Source organism: Notamacropus eugenii, chromosome 5 (genome assembly GCF_028372415.1).
Source record: "Notamacropus eugenii isolate mMacEug1 chromosome 5, mMacEug1.pri_v2, whole genome shotgun sequence".
Taxonomy (NCBI): Eukaryota; Metazoa; Chordata; class Mammalia; order Diprotodontia; family Macropodidae; genus Notamacropus; species Notamacropus eugenii.
Genome location: NC_092876.1, coordinates 59,720,390 through 59,736,034, shown reverse-complemented (window position 1 = coordinate 59,736,034; position 15,645 = coordinate 59,720,390). Strand labels below are relative to the sequence as shown.

Genomic DNA, 15,645 nt, shown 5'->3' with positions numbered 1-15,645 from the left:
ATGCCCGAAAAAGGGGAAAAAAATAAGACTATAGAAGGTTACTTTCTTGGTGAACAGATATCTTCTCCTATCTTATCAGATGAGGAAGAACAATGCTTACCATCAGGGAAAGACATAAAAGTCAAGCCTTCTGTATCCCAGACATCTGAAATAAATATTCAGTGGTCTCAGGGCATGGAAGAGCTCAAAAAGGATTCTGAAAATCAATTTAGAGAGGTTCAGGAAAAACTGGGAAGAGAAATGAGAGAGATGAAAGAAAAGCATGAAAAGCAGGTCCACACCCTGCTAAAGGAGACCCCAAAAAATGCTGAAGAAAATAACACCTTGAAAAATAGGCTAGCTCAACTGGCAAAAGAGGTTTAAAAAGCCAATGAGGAGAAGAATGCTTTCAAAAGCAGAGTTAGCCAAATGGAAAAGGAGGTTCAAAAGCTCACTGAAGAAAATAGTTCTTTCAGAATTAGAATGGAACAGATATGGAGGCCAATGACTTTATGAGAAACCAAGAAATCACAAAACAAAACCAAAAGAATGAAAAAATGGAAGATAATGTGAAATATCTCATTGGAAAAACAACTGACCTGGAAAATAGATCCAGGAGAGACAATTTAAAAATTATGGGCCTATCTGAAAGCCATGATCAAAAAAAGAGCCTAGACATCATCTTTCATGAAATTATCAAGGAAAACTGCCCTGAGATTTTAGAACCAGAGGGCCGCCTGAAAGAGATCCAAAAAGAGAAACTCCTAGGAACATTGTGGCCAAATTCCAGAGTTCCCAGGTCATGCAGAAAATATTGCAAGTAGCTAGAAAGAAACAATTCAAGTATTGTGGAAATACAATCAGGATAACACAAGATCTAGCAGCTTCCACATTAAGGGATCGAAGGGTGTGGAATAGGATATTCCAGAAGTCAAAGGAACTAGGACTAAACCCAAGAATCAACTACCCAGCAAAACTGAGTATAATACTTCAGGGGAAAAATTGGTCTTTCAATGAAATAGAGGACTTTCAAGCATTCTTGATGAAAAGACCAGAGCTGAAAAGAAAATTTGACTTTCAAACACAAGAATCAAGAGAAGCATGAAAAGGTAAACAGTAAAGAGAAGTCATAAGGGACTTACTAAAGTTGAACTGTTTACATTCCTACATGGAAAGACAATATTTGTAACTCTTGAAACATTTCAGCATCTGGGTACTGGGTGGGATAACACACACATACATGCACATGCACATGCACACACACATAGAGACAGAGTGCACAGAGTGAATTGAAGAGGATGGGATCATATCTTAAAAAAATGAAATCAAGCAGTGAGAGAAATATATTGGGAGGAGAAAGGGAGAAATGGAATGGGGCAAATTATCTCTCATAAAAGAGGCAAGCAAAAGACTTATTAGTGGAGGGATTAAGAGGGGAGGTGAGAGAAAAACATGAAGTTTACTCTCATCATATTCCACTGAAGGAAGGAATAAAATGCACACTCATTTTGGTATGGAAACCTATCTTACAATACAGGAAAATGGGGGAGAAGGGGATAAGCAGGGTGGGGGGGGATGATGGAAGGGAGGGCAATGGGAGGAGGGAGCAATTGGAAGTCAACACTCTTGGGGAGGAACAAGGTCAAAAGAGGGAATAGAATAAATGGGGGGCAGGATATGATAGAGGGAAATATAGTCGGTCTTACACAGCATGACTATTATGGAAGTCATTTACAAAACTACACATATACAGCCTATATTGAATTGCTTGCCTTCTCAATGGGGTAGGTGGGGAAGGAGGAAGGAAGAGAAGTTGGAACTCAAAGTTTTAGGGACAATTGTTGAGTATTGTTCTTGCATACAACTGGGAAATAAGAAATACAGGTAATGGGGTATAGAAATTTATCTTGCCCTACAGGACAAAAGAGAAGATGTGGATAAGAGAAGGGAGGGATGTTAGAAGGGAGGACAGATTTGTGGTAGGGGTAATTAGAATGTTTGGAGTTTTGGTGTGGGGGGAGGGGAGAGATGGGGAGAAAATTTGGAACTCAAAATTTTGTGGAGATGAACGTTGAAAACAAAGTAAATAAATAAATAAAATGTTTAAAAAATAAAATAAAATTTTAAAAAATAGTTAAAAATTAGCACATGCAGCAGAGAATTGATCCATACTTTGTTGCAACTCAATTTCAGAGGCTACATTGAGTGCACAATAATCTGAAAATAGAAAATCATGCACCAAGACTCACTCCACTTTGGCCTTGGGTTTACTCTTCTCAAGTTTAAGAATTTACCATCAGTGTGGTAGCTGACCTTAATGGCATGTTCATCCTCATTAAAGGCATTTGACAATATGGGTAAAAACAATGCTAAAGAGCATGGGAGCAAGCACACAGCCCTTATTCACTCCATTGGTGGCTGAGAAAGTGCAAGAGCATCATCTATTATACAGAACACAGGCAAGCTTGTATAATGTTAAGGGAATTTGAAGATACTTCCTGCCCCTTAATAGGCCCATGTGACCTGCTTTCAGCTTTGGCCCAGCCCACAGCTTGAGTCACGTAGAACCCATACCAAAACGGTGGAGTAGGAAGAGAGAATGAGGCAGAGCTGAAACAGGGCAGTCAGTGTGGGTTACAGAGGGAGAAATTTTGCCTAGGGAAGTTTGTTTGTGGGGAGGCCTAATGGAGGGATGTCAGTGTTCCCTGGATTGGTTATGTGTATGAACTTCTTTATCACCATGGTGGAATTGGTTTTCTGATATCTGAATAAATATTTTGGTTTTGCCTTTGAGGAAGAGTTTTTTATATTTTGCAAATTTACCCTGGAAATACAACTGCATATTCATAGTTGCCAAAAACTGGAAGTCAAGGGGATGCCCATCAATTGGGGAATGGCTGAATAAATTATGGTATATGAATGTAATGGAGTACTATTGTGCCATAAGAAATGATGAACAAGAAGACTTCAGAGAGGCCTGAAAGGATTTATATGATCTGATGCTGAGTGAAAGGAGCAGAACCAGGAGAACTTTGTGCACAGCAACGACCACAGTGTGCGAGAGTTTTTTCTGGTAGACTTGGAATTTCGTAATAATGCAAGAACTTATTAAAAAAAAAAAATCCCAGTGGTGGTTTTTTAAGGCAAAATGCCTTCCACACTCAGAGAAAGAAATATGGAAGTCATTCACAGAATGTAGCAGATCATGTTTGTGTGTGTGTGTGTGTTTTTGTTTATTATTTTTGATTTGTTATATGATTTCTTCCATTTATTTTAGTTTGACTACATAGCATGACTATAGTGAAAATGTACTCAATAGGAAAGTATATGTAGAACAGAATTGTATGCTGTTGTGGGGAGGGAGGGGGGTAGTGGGTGTAGGTGTGGGGGGGATAAAATCTTAATTTTATGGCAGTGATTGTAAAACATTAAAAAATAATAATAAAATTAAATTTAAAAAAATGCTAATTGCTTTTACCTCACTTTGTAACATGTCCAATTTTTCTCCCCATCACTCCCCTCCCCCCACTTCCTAATACCTTGCATTCTGATTACTCCTTCCCTCAATGTACCCTCCCTTCTATAAAACCCATCCTTCCCTTATCCCCATCTTCTCTCTTTTCTTGTTGGGCAAAATAAATTTCTATACCCCATTCCCTATAGCTCTTATTTCCTGATTATATGCAATAAAAATTCTCAACATTTGTTTCTAATACTTTGAATTCCAATTTCTCTCCCTCCCCCCACCCCAGCCCCACTGAGAAGGGAAGCAATTCAATACAGATTAAATATGTGCTCTTTTGCAAAAGACTTCCATAATAATCATGTTGTGTAATACTAATTATATTGCCCTCTGTCCTACTCTATCCCCCCTTATTTTTTCCCCTACATTTGACCTTGTCCCTTCTCAAAAGTGTTTATTTCTAATGACTCCCTTCTCCCATTTGCCCTCCCTTCTAACATTCCCCTCACCCCACTTGCCGCCTCCTCTCCTACTTTCCTGTGGTGTGATATAAATTTTCATATCAGATTTAGTGAGCATGCTATTCCCTCCTTCAGCCACATGTGGAGAGAGTAGCTTCATTTTCCCCCATCTCCCCTTCTCCCTTTTCTCCTCCATTGAATAAGATTTTTCTTATCTCTTTTATGAGTTATTGCCTGCCCCATTCCATTTCTCCCTTTTCTCTTTCCAGAATTTTCCTCCTTCACCCCTTAATTTTTATTTTATTTTATTTTTTTGTGTGGATATCATCTCTTCGATATAACACACCTTGTACTCTCTATCTATCTATATGTATGTGTGTATGTGTGTGTGTGTGTACAATCTCTCCATCTACCCAAATACTGAGAAAAGATTCAAGAGTTAAAAATATTTTCTTTCCATGTAGTAATGTAAACAATTTGGCTTTAGAGAGTCTTTTATGATTTTTCCTTCCTATTTACTTTTTCATATTTCTCTTGATTCTTGCCTTCAGAAGTCAAATTTTTCTATTCAGATCTTTCAATCTGAATGATTGAAAGTCGTCTATATCATTGAATGGCCATTTCCTCCCTTGAAGTATTATACTCAGATTTGCTGGGTAGGTGATTCTTGGTTTCAATCCCAGTTCCTTTGACTTCTGAAATATCCCACTCCAAGCCCTTTGATCCCTTAATGTTGAAGCTGCCAGATCCTGTGTTATCCTGATTGTATTTCCACAGTACTCAAATTGCTTCTTTCTAGCTGCTTGTAGAATTTTCTCCTTGATCTGGGAACTCTGAAATTTGGCCACAATATTCCTAGGAGTTTCCCTGTTTGGGTCTCTTTCAGGAGGTGATCCAGTAAATTCTTTCTTTTCTTTTCTTTTTTTTTTTTTTTTTGCTAATTGTTTTATAACCACAACAAACTAGTACACAGGATACCCTGTACAACAACAACACAACAAAGGCTTAAAGCTCAAGGTGTTCCCATGGCAATGCTGAAGATAGTTCAGTCTCTGGTATTTGGAATTTAGGCTGCAGTCCTTGTGATCTGGATGGCTCTCGGGGCAGGAGGCACAGGCCATGCTCTAACTAGACTTGAACAGGAGAATGGCGACCTGGCCCAGGTACAAGTAGATGAAGTGCTTTGTCTCCTGCGTCACATAGCTGCCAAAGTTCCTCCCCATGATGCAGTGCCAGGTGGGGTTGTACTTCTTGTCAAACTCCTTCTTGATGTGGGCTTCAATGTCCTTCTCTATGTTGCACTTCTCCAGGGCCTGGGTGGCACATTCCACCGAGTCTTGCTGCATCTCCTCTGACATGTCCACATTTTTGATCATGGCCTTGCAGTCACACATGGTTACCAGGTCAGGGGCGCTGGCGGCTGCAACAGTCCCAGCGGGAGAGGGTGGCAGCGGTGCAGCTCAGGCACTCTGTCTGACCAGGCAGGTGCTCTCACTGCCTAAGCCGTTGCGCATCTAAGGCACCCCACACCAGATGCCGCCCCCTAGAGCCCTGCCCCACCCCCTAGAGCCCGGCCCCACCCTCTCCAGTGAATTTTTTTCAATATTTATTTCACCCTCTGATTCTAGAACATCAGGGCAGTTTTCCTTGATAATTTCATGGAAGATAATGTCTAGGCTCTTTTTTTGATCATAGCTTTCAGGTAGTCCCATAATTTTTAAATTATTTCTCCTGGATCTATTTTGCAGGTCAGTTGTTTTTCCAATGAGATGTTTCACATTATTTTCTATTTTTTCAAATTTTTGGTTTTGTTTACTAACTGCTTGGTTTAAATCAAAGTCATTCACTTCCCTGAACTCAATTCTCTCTTTCAATGAATTATTTTGTTCAGTGAGCTTTTGAACCTTTTCCTCCATTTGGCTAATTTTGCTTTTTAAAATCTCCTTCTCTTTATTGGCTCTTGGACCTCTTTTTCCAATTGAGTTAGCCTCTTTTTAAAGCTACTATTTTCCTCAGCATTTTTTTGGTTCTCCTTTAGTAAGCTGCTAACTTGTTTTTTAAGGTCTTCTATTGCCGGAGCCCAGTTTGAGTTCCCTTTAGAGGAAGAGGCCTTGACTTCCTCTGACAGTATGCCTTGTTCTTCCCAATCTGAAAGGATGGGGGGGGAGGGGGAGATACCTGTTCCCCAAGAAAGTAACCTTCCATGGTCTTATTTTTTTCCCTTTTTTGGGCATTTTCCCAGCCAGTTATTTGACTACTGAGTTTCCTGTCCATACCCACCTTGCCTCCAGTTCCACCAAGTCAGCACTGGGGACTGAGATTCAGATGAGCTGCTCCAAACCCTCAGGGGATTTAGTCAGGGGCAGGGCTGCTATTCAGTATGAGATTAAGATCAGTTGCTCAGGTGGGGGCAGGACCGCCACACAGGGATCAGTTCCCTCAGCAGGTTTACAATGAGATTTTCAACAATGGATGTGGGCTACTGCCTGCTTTGGGAGCCCTGTGCGCTGCTGCCTCTACTGCTGCCACCTGAGGAGGCCTGAGTTATGGGGACACCCTGCTCCCTTCTCAGCCAGCCAAAAAGACCCTCTCACTGACCTTTGGTGCCTGGAGATTCTGTCCCTGAAGCCTGCTTGGCTCTGCTCCTTTTGGTGCCATGTGGCCAAGGCAGGGCTGGGCTCTGCTCCATGTCCAATGTGTGACAGACCTTTCCCATCGGTCTTTCCAGTCTCTCTGTGATAGAATGTTTTATGGCTTCTGCTGCTCTAGAATTTGTTGAGAGTTCTTCTTGTTGAGAGTTCTTCTTTACATATTTTATGGGCTGTGGGATAAGATCTAGCATAGGTACATCTTTCTACTCCACTATCTTGGCTCCTCCCTGACCACTCCTTTTTTGCTCCACTCTTGCCAACTGTGTGTTGGCTCAACTTTCCCTCCAAGTTAGCAACAAATTGTTCTAACTCAGAGAAGAGCTCTAATCTGTTGACATTAACCCTTCTGGTAGTCTTTTTACCTTGAGAACACTGCTTTTGTTGAGTATGAATATTTAGCTTAGCAAGGATATGTCTGTGATGAGTTCATTCTGTGCCACACATTGACTTCATTACTCTCATACCCTAGCTCTCTCGTCTTCTTGCAATCACATAGTCTAGTAAATGCCAATGTTTGCTGCAAGGGTGCATCCACAAAGTTTTGCTGCATTTAGGTAAATGGAAGACAGCACTAGTGATGAGAAGGTCATGAGACACACAAGTCTTCAATAGGAAGTGCCCATTGCTTTTGCTGTTTCTGGCTCCATTTATCCCTAGGACTCCCTGACATGTCTACTGAGCCTACTCTAGCATTAAAGTCACTTAGAATTATAAGCTTGTCCTCTTTTGGCACATTGATGATAAGGGTCTCCAGCTCGTCATAAAATTTTTCTTTGACCTCATCAGGGTTCATCATGGTGAGAGCAGATGCACTGATGATGGTGGCACATGTTTTCCTACAACTATCAATCACGTTGCCATGGGTTTGTCCCCTTTTAGTAGGCATATAACCTTGTTGACTAGATTAATTTTGATTGCAAATCCTACATGAGCCTCGCAGTATTCCTCTTCACTGCAGTCACTCCAGAAAAATGTGCATCCAGCTCCAACTTCAGTAAACTGGCCTTAATTTGTCAGTTTGTTTCACTCAGGGCTGCTATTCAGATGCAATACCTGCTGACTTTTCTCACAACAAGAGCTATTATTCTTTTAGGTCTACTGGATTTTGTGTTGTATATAAGTATGTGCACATTCCATGTACTGATGATAAGTGGAATAATCTTTGGAGAAGTTTTTGTATACTTTTTTTGTGTTTCAGTCACAGGGTGGGATCCCCATCTGCTACACTAATCAGGCCAGGGTTGTGTAAACAGAAAATTTTTAGGGCACTTTTCCTAGCCCCTTATTCACATTAGCAGGTAAGCAGTGCAATTCTTAAAAGGCTGCTCAGTCACCCAGGGAGCTGTCAAATCCCACTGCTGCTTCCAATGAGAAAATTACCCCAAGGCCCAGGCCCTCTGGTTGCAGGGTTGTGACTACAGTTTTCATGATGCTTTATCATTTGCCAGTCCCCAAAAGGCTTTGAGATAGGTACAAATAGAAAAATGATTTTGATTCATGCTTAAATTGGATTTAAGTGAGGCAGAATAGTACAAAGTCATCAGCCTTACTCTCTCCTCCAGAGTCATCACAGTCCATTGGCAGGACAGAATCCAGACAACCATAATGGCTCAAAATACAGTGGTTGGCCTCTTCCATAACTAACCAAGCTCTAAACACTTCACAGTGACTGCTTCAACTGCCTTCATGGCCTTTGGAAAAAATGGTTCTCAGCTGCCCTTTCTACCAGGGGAAGTCATTACATGCTTGGGGTAGACAACCCCCTAACTCATCAAGGGGTTTGAGGCCCTTCAGTTACTCTCAGACTACTGAAACAGTGCAACAGTTTCCTGGAGCCACGGGTGAGTGTTAGGTGAAACAGGTGGACAGCAAAAGTGGAAAGCTGCCCTGAGAGGGCTCAGCAGCCCTTACACCAGAGGTACCAGTCTTCCCTGAAGTCACCCTACACCTCCACAACAGGAGTTTTAGAATTGCTATCACAACACACAAGAGAAGTCAACAAAGGTGGAAAAGAATGGAGCTGTGTGCCCAGGCTCCACCTGCACAGGAAGCACATTCATGCCCTGAGAGTGGTCAGGACAATAATGAACAGAGGGGGTCACATCATCTGCAAACTTTCTTCCAGTAGCTGGTGGTGAAGAAACTCTCTTCTCTTTCCTCCTTTTGCCTTTGTCAGAAAGCAGAGCTTGTCTGAATACTGTGTCTGACATTTCAGCTGGGTGTTTGATGTCTTCAATAGCACTTTAAAACCAGTTATTTCTAGATTAAAAATAAGATTGATCTTCATTTTGAGAGTCACCCAATGTCTTTAACTGCATGCAGAAAGGACAAATGGAGAGAGGCACAAGGGGCTACTTTGAATATGCACAATTTAAATGGTCAAAGATCTACTTCTCTCCATAAATGTTTGCAAGTTCTCTGAGGGTTGGACGAGCTACATGAATGGGAGAGGCTGCTATGGTGAGGATTATTTAAAATCTGAATTCTTAAAATGAAAAGCCCAAAGAAAGGGATCCCCACGGAATTAAGGGCCATAATCCCCAGGTTAAAAACTGTTTGTATCCATGGTGAGTGTCCACAGACTCATTGCACCATAGGCAACCTGTATCCAGCCTGAGGAGAAGGTGATCCACAGGCATCTGTTCTAGGTACCTGCCCTAAGAAGCTAGGTGAAGCCATAATGCATAGAGCACCAGGCTTGAAGTCAGGAAGACTCATCTTCCTGAGATCAAATATGGTCTCACATGCTTAGTAGCTGTGTGACCTGGGCAAGTCATTTAACTCTGCTTGCCTCAGTTTTCTCATCTGTAAAATGATCTAGAGAAGGAAATGGCAAACCACTCAAGTACCTATGCCAAGAAAACCTCAAATGGGGTCACAAAGGGTAACCCCATTTCAGTCATGACTGAAAGGACCCAACAACAAAAGCCCTAGGCAAAAATGTTTAGCTCCTAGCTTTCTGTACAAGGGGGGAGGCTCATGCAAAAAGTCCAGCATCAAACAGGAAGGAAGCAGTGCGGAAGGCAATGATCGTCCACTAGGAAAAAAAAGGCATGTTCTGAGAGGAACTATTTCCCACTTCAGTCAAACTGAAACTCCATGGTGACACCTGCTGGCTCCAAATGAGAACCTCATCCTGGGATTTGGGTGGATTTTTATATTTGAATTTATTTTTTTTCTGCTTGAAAGCTTAAGTACTACTATAATTCTTCATTTCACTTCTTTTAAAGTAGTTTCTTGCATTATTTGTTCACATACTAAATATTTGTCCACATACTAAATATACCTGTATGCTGAGGATTTTGTTTGTGAATTTTAATTTTGTTTCCATTTTCTGTAAACTCATTTTTTTCTGCATCTTGAGTTTAAAGTTAAATTTAACCCAACACTGGCTACATTTGGGGAAAATTATTAGACACTGAATTTTCTTCTCAATTTAATTTTTATTTTACTAGAGTTTTTCTTTCAATCTCTTCAATCTCATTTTTCCCTTACAGAATTGTAGGATTCATTTCTTTTTTAAAAAATTTTTTTTAATTTATTTATTCTTAGTTTTCAACATTCATTTTCACAAGATTTTGAGGTCCAAATTTTCTCCCCATCTCTTCTTTCTCCTCACCCCACAACACAATGCATTCTGATTATCCCCTTCCCCAAATCTGGCCTCCCTTCTATCACACCCCTCCCTTCTCTTTTCCCCATCTTCTCTCTTTTCCTACAGGGCAAGATAGATTTCTATAGCCCATTACCTGTGTTTCTTCTTTCCCAGTTGCATGCAAAAGCAATTGTCAATATTCGTTCCTAAAACTTTTGAGTTCCAATTTCTCTCCCTTCCTCCCTTTCCACCCTCTTCACTGAGAAAGTAAGCAATTCAATATAGAGTATATATGTGTGGTTTTGCAAAAGACTTCCATAATAGTCATATCATGAAAGATTAACTATGAAGGGGCCATTGTGATTCTGGATGCCGGTGCTCAGTATGGCAAATTCATCGACAGGAGAGTTAGGGAGATGTTTGTGCACTCAGAGGTCTTCCCTCTGGAAACACCAGCATTCGCCATCAAAGAGCAAGGATTTCGATTTCAGTAGGCTTGGTTCCAGCCTTCTGCAAGGGCACTTCAAGAACCTGGAGCATTGTTTGATCCTTGTAAATGTCTCCATGCCATGCTCTGGGAGATTTTGTTTTGAATTTGTCTGGGCATCAAAATCTAAGAGAACAAGACATTTACCAGAAATGTCCTAGAGGTTACTCTTTTTTAAAAGGAAAAATTATCTAGGTTTATTCATTTTTTTTTTAAAATGTCCTCAGTTCTTATCATTAGACCTCTTCCTTGGACAAGCTGAGGACAGCTGTAGACAAAGCCCTGGTCCTGGAGTCAGGAAGACCTAAGTTCAAATGTGACCTCAAACTCAGCTGGGTGACCCTGGGCAAGTCACTTCACCTTTATTTGCCTCAGTTCCTCATCCGCAAAAGGGAGATAACAGCCTCCACTTCCCAGGATTGTGAGGACCAAATGAGATAATAATTGTAAAAACGCTTAGCCCAATGAATGGTGCTATATGAATGCACATTCCCTTCTCTTTTCCCTCTTTGTGGGGATACATTATTTCATAGGTTTTCTTGTGTCAAAGTTTAATGGTCAATATTGAAGTGTTAAGCAGTATGCCTGTGAAGGAAACTGGACAGGGGCTTGCTAGAATACTTTTCCTTAAAGAGAGAACTTCTTTTAAAATTAATCTATTCTGTACCACTGTGCTATAAGAAATGGTGACCAGATGGACTTCAGAAAAACTGGGAAAGATTTATATGAACTGATACTGAGCGAAGTGAGCCAAACCAGGAGAACATCAGACACAGTAACAGCCACAATGTGTGAGGACTGGTTTTGATGGAAGAAGCCCTTCTCTGCAATGCAAGGACCTAAACATTCCCAAAGGACTCGATGCAAAATGCCATCCACATCCAGAGAAAGAACAATGGAGTCAGAATGCAGAATGAAGCAGACTTGTTATGTTTGGGTTTTTTTTCATGGTTTCTCTCATTCATTTTAATTCTTCTGTGCAACATGACTAATGTGTAAATGTGTTTTAAAAGAATGCATGTGTAGAACCCATATAAGATTGCATGCTGTCTTGGGGAGGGAGAGGGAGGGGGAGAAAATTGAAAACTTATGGAAGTGACTGTTAAAAACTGAAAACAAATAGATTAATTAAAAATTTAAAAAAAAAAGAATGTTTGAAAGTCCCCAATTTCATTGAATGACCATTTTTCCCCTGAAGTATTATACTCAGTTTTTCTGGGTAGATGATTCTTGGTTTTAATCCTAGTTCTTTTGACTTCTGGAATATCATATTCCAAGCCCTTCAATCCTTTCATGTAGAAGCTGCTAGGTCTTGTATTAACCTGATTGCATTTCCATATACTCAAATTACTTCTTTCTGACTGCTTGCAACATTTTTCTCCTTGACCTGGGAACTCTGGAATTTGGCTACAATATTCCTAGGAGTTTCTCTTTTTGGATCTCTTTCAGGAGGTGATTGGTGGATTCTTGCAATATTTATTTTACCCTCTGATTCTAGAATATCAGGGCAGTTTTCCTTGACAATTTCATGAAAGATGATGTCTAGGTTCTTTTTTTGATCATGGCTTTCAGGTAATCCCATAATTTTTCAATTATCTCTCCTGGATCTATTTTCCAGGTCAGTTGTTTTTCCAAAGAGATATTTCACATTATCTTCCATTTTTTCATTCTTTTGATTTTATTTTGTGATTTCTTCGTTTCTCATAAAGTCATTGGCTTCCATCTGCTCCATTCTAATTTTTAAAGAACTATGTTCTTCAGTGAGCTTTTGAACCTCCTTTTCCATTTGGCTAATTCTGCTTTTTAAAGCATTCTTCTCCTCATTGGTTTTTTGAACCTCTTTTGCCAATTGAGTTAGCCTATTTTTCAAGGTGTTATTTTCTTCAGCATTTTTTGGGTCTCCTTTAGCAAGATGTTGATTCATTTTTCATGCTTTTCTTGCATCACTCTCATTTCTCTTCCCAATTTTTCCTCCACCTCTCTTACTTGATTTTCGAAATTCTTTTTGAGCTCGTCTATGGCCTGAGAGCATTGCATATTTATTTTGGAGGTTTTGGATGCAGAAGTCTTGACTTTTATGTCTTCTTCTGATGGTATGCCTTCTTCTTCCTCGTCTGAAAGGAGGGAAGAAAATATCTGTTCACCAAGAAAGTAACCTTCTATATTCTTATTTTTTCCCCTTTTTGGGGAATTTTTCCAGCCAGTTACTTGACTTTTAAGAGTGGAGGGTATATTCTGGGGACATGTAAGTTCTCATTTCCTCCAAGATGGCACACTCAAGGGAGAGGAGTCTACTCCTCTCCTGGCCTGCACTCTGGTCTGGGAGCAACCACAAGCTTTTCTGCCTGGAATCTGCGAGTAGAACTCCCTCTCCAGAGCCTTCATCAGCTCCACAAGCCAGTTCTCCTCCTCATCTGAAGCCCGCCACTCAGGGCTGAGATCCAAATCAATAGCTCAATGCTGCTGCTGCCTGGAGCCAGAGCTATGGTAGTACCCTGCTCCCTTCTCACTCAAGTGAAAGAGCTTTCTCACTGACCTTTGAAGCTATCTTTGACATTTGTGGAGTGAGTAATCTGGAAACCTCAGCTGCTACCTGGGATTCCTCGTCCTGAAGCCTGATCTGGTCTTGTCCATGCCACACTGCATGGCCAGGGCTGGACTGTGCTCCATGTGCTGCACTCTGATTCTATACTGGTGTGATAGACCTTTCCTGTCAGCCTTCCAGGCTGCCTTGGGCTAGAAATCTCTCACTCTGTCGTTTTGTGGCTTCTGCTGCTCCAGAACTTATTTAAAGTCATTTTTTTTAACAGGTATTTTATGGGCTGTGGGGGGAGAGCTTCTACAGGGCCATCCTTCTACTCCGCAATCTTGGCTTTGCCCCCCTTTCCCATGTAGAATCCATTTCTAGAAAAATTCCTTTTTCTATTGATGGATGAACTCAAAGACCATCTGGCTAACCTGTTGGTTAACAACATCACCACAGAGAGCAAACCCTGGGTTGTCTTTTAGGCACCAGTGCTACTTAGGTTTGAACTTGCATGGTGGCCTTTACTAGATTCTCATAGTGGGGGAGGGGAAAGGAAGAAACTCTTAATTGTCAACTGACTGTTCCAGGTCAGCTGTTTGCCCAGATGAATTTTATCAGTTTGAGTAAATATTCTAAGGCATCTCTGGGGCACCCACCACTTTCCAAAGACTGATGGATAAAGGAGTTGGAAGAACTGTTCCATTAGCCTGTAATCTCCTTGAGAGCAGAAGGTCTCTTTGTGTTTATTAATTGTATCCCCAGTGGTACACAGCAGGCACTTAATAAATGCTTACTGGATTGGATTGGAATGGACAATGGCCTCAAATGAGTTTTCCACCACACTAGGATGAACTATATCCCAGGGAACTAAAAGAGCTTGTAAATGTGATTGCTGAGCCAATGTCAGTGATCTTTGAACTATTGTGAAGAACAGGTAAAGAGAAAAACAAGAAAGCAATCTGGAAAAAATTAGGTTTTGACCAGCCTCTCACATTATATACTACAGTAAGCTCCCTATGGATGTGACCTACATGTGAAAGGTCATATCATAAATTAGAAGAAAATGAAAGGAGATGCCTTTCACAACTATGGATAGAAGGACAGTTCTTGATCAAACAAGGGACAAAGGGGATCACAGGAGATAAAACTGACAACGTTGATTACATAAAATTGAAATGCTTTTAAACAAAATCAATGTAGCTAAAACAGAAAAAAAAACTAGTTAACTGAAAAATTTTTATAAATTTCTCTGAAAAGGGTCTGATATCTTAGACATATAAGGAACTGATTCAAATAGATAAGAACAAGAGTCCTTCTCCAATAGATAAATGGTCAACAGACATGAACAGGCAGTTCTCAACAAAAGCAATAACCACATGAAAAATGCTATGAATCACTAATAGTTAGAGACACATAAATTTAAATAAACCTGACATTTCATCTCATACCCATCAGATATACATCAATAAAAAAGAGAAACTACAGTTGTTGGAGGAAATGTGCTGGGATAGGCTCACTAGTACTGATGGACTTTAAATTGGAATTTATATTGCCATAGTGGAAAGCAATTTGGAATTATACCCCAAAAGTCACTAAACGGCATATCCTTTACTTCAGCAATACATATCATAGTATATGACTGCAATGGAATATTATTGCAACATAAGAAATGATAAAAGGGATGGATTCAGAGAAATCTGAGAAGACTTACATGAACTAATGCAGGTTGAAGTGAACATAAGTGGAGGAACAATTTTTACAATGACTACAATCTTGTAAAGATAAACAACTTTGACAGACTTAAGAGCTCTGATCAATGACCAATCATACTTCCAGAGGACTGAGGGTAAGTATGCTTCCCACTTCTGGTACAGAATAGTTGGTTGGTTGTTGTCCTTCATTCTCAAAGAGGATCAAAATGACATCACTATGCTAGAGTCAAGTTACAATGTGTCCAACTGTAGCTGATCAAATCAATACGAGATGGGAATGTTCTACCACAGACTGGGCACAAATAGGCCATGTGAAGAATGAGACATGCATGTTCAAGCACGGCTAATATGTGGCTCTAATATGTGTAACTATGCCAACTTGATGCAAGGTGGAGGTTTTGGTTTGTTTGCTTTTTTTAATTGTAGGGGAGAGAAAATTGAGGGAAGGAGAGAGAGAGAGAGAGAGAGAGAGAGAGAGAGAGAGAGAGAGAGAGAGAGAGAGAAAGGGAGGGAGAGAGAGCTCATCAATGAAACATTTTTAAACTGAAAAATTAAACTGAAACATTTTAACACAGAAGAGAATAGAAGAGGGTTTATAAGGAAACAAAGTAGGACAATGAAATTAACTGCCAAATTTAGTATAAACTTTTAAAAAATTGTATGCAATGATATTTATAGTTTCGTATACAATATTCTTTCCATTCTTTGTATATTGTATACAATTGTATATTGAAATGTTCCATTTTGTTGATGTTTTTGTTGTTCAGAAT

At 40.2% G+C, this 15,645-nt stretch overlaps 1 protein-coding gene across 1 annotated transcript; it reads right to left on the bottom strand.

The window, feature by feature from the left end:
• Positions 1-4,813: 4,813 nt before the first annotated feature.
• On the bottom strand, positions 4,814-5,297 carry LOC140508581 (dynein light chain 1, cytoplasmic-like). The gene has a single exon (XM_072616505.1). It carries the CDS (start codon positions 5,295-5,297, stop codon positions 5,028-5,030), a length of 270 nt encoding a protein of 89 aa, XP_072472606.1. The 3' UTR covers positions 4,814-5,027.
• Between the last annotated feature and the right edge of the window lie 10,348 nt (positions 5,298-15,645).

Coding starts and splice junctions, on each gene's coding strand:
- LOC140508581 (XM_072616505.1), bottom strand. CDS start 5,297: ATGTGTGACTGCAAGGCCATGATCAAAAATGTGGACATGTCAGAGGAG.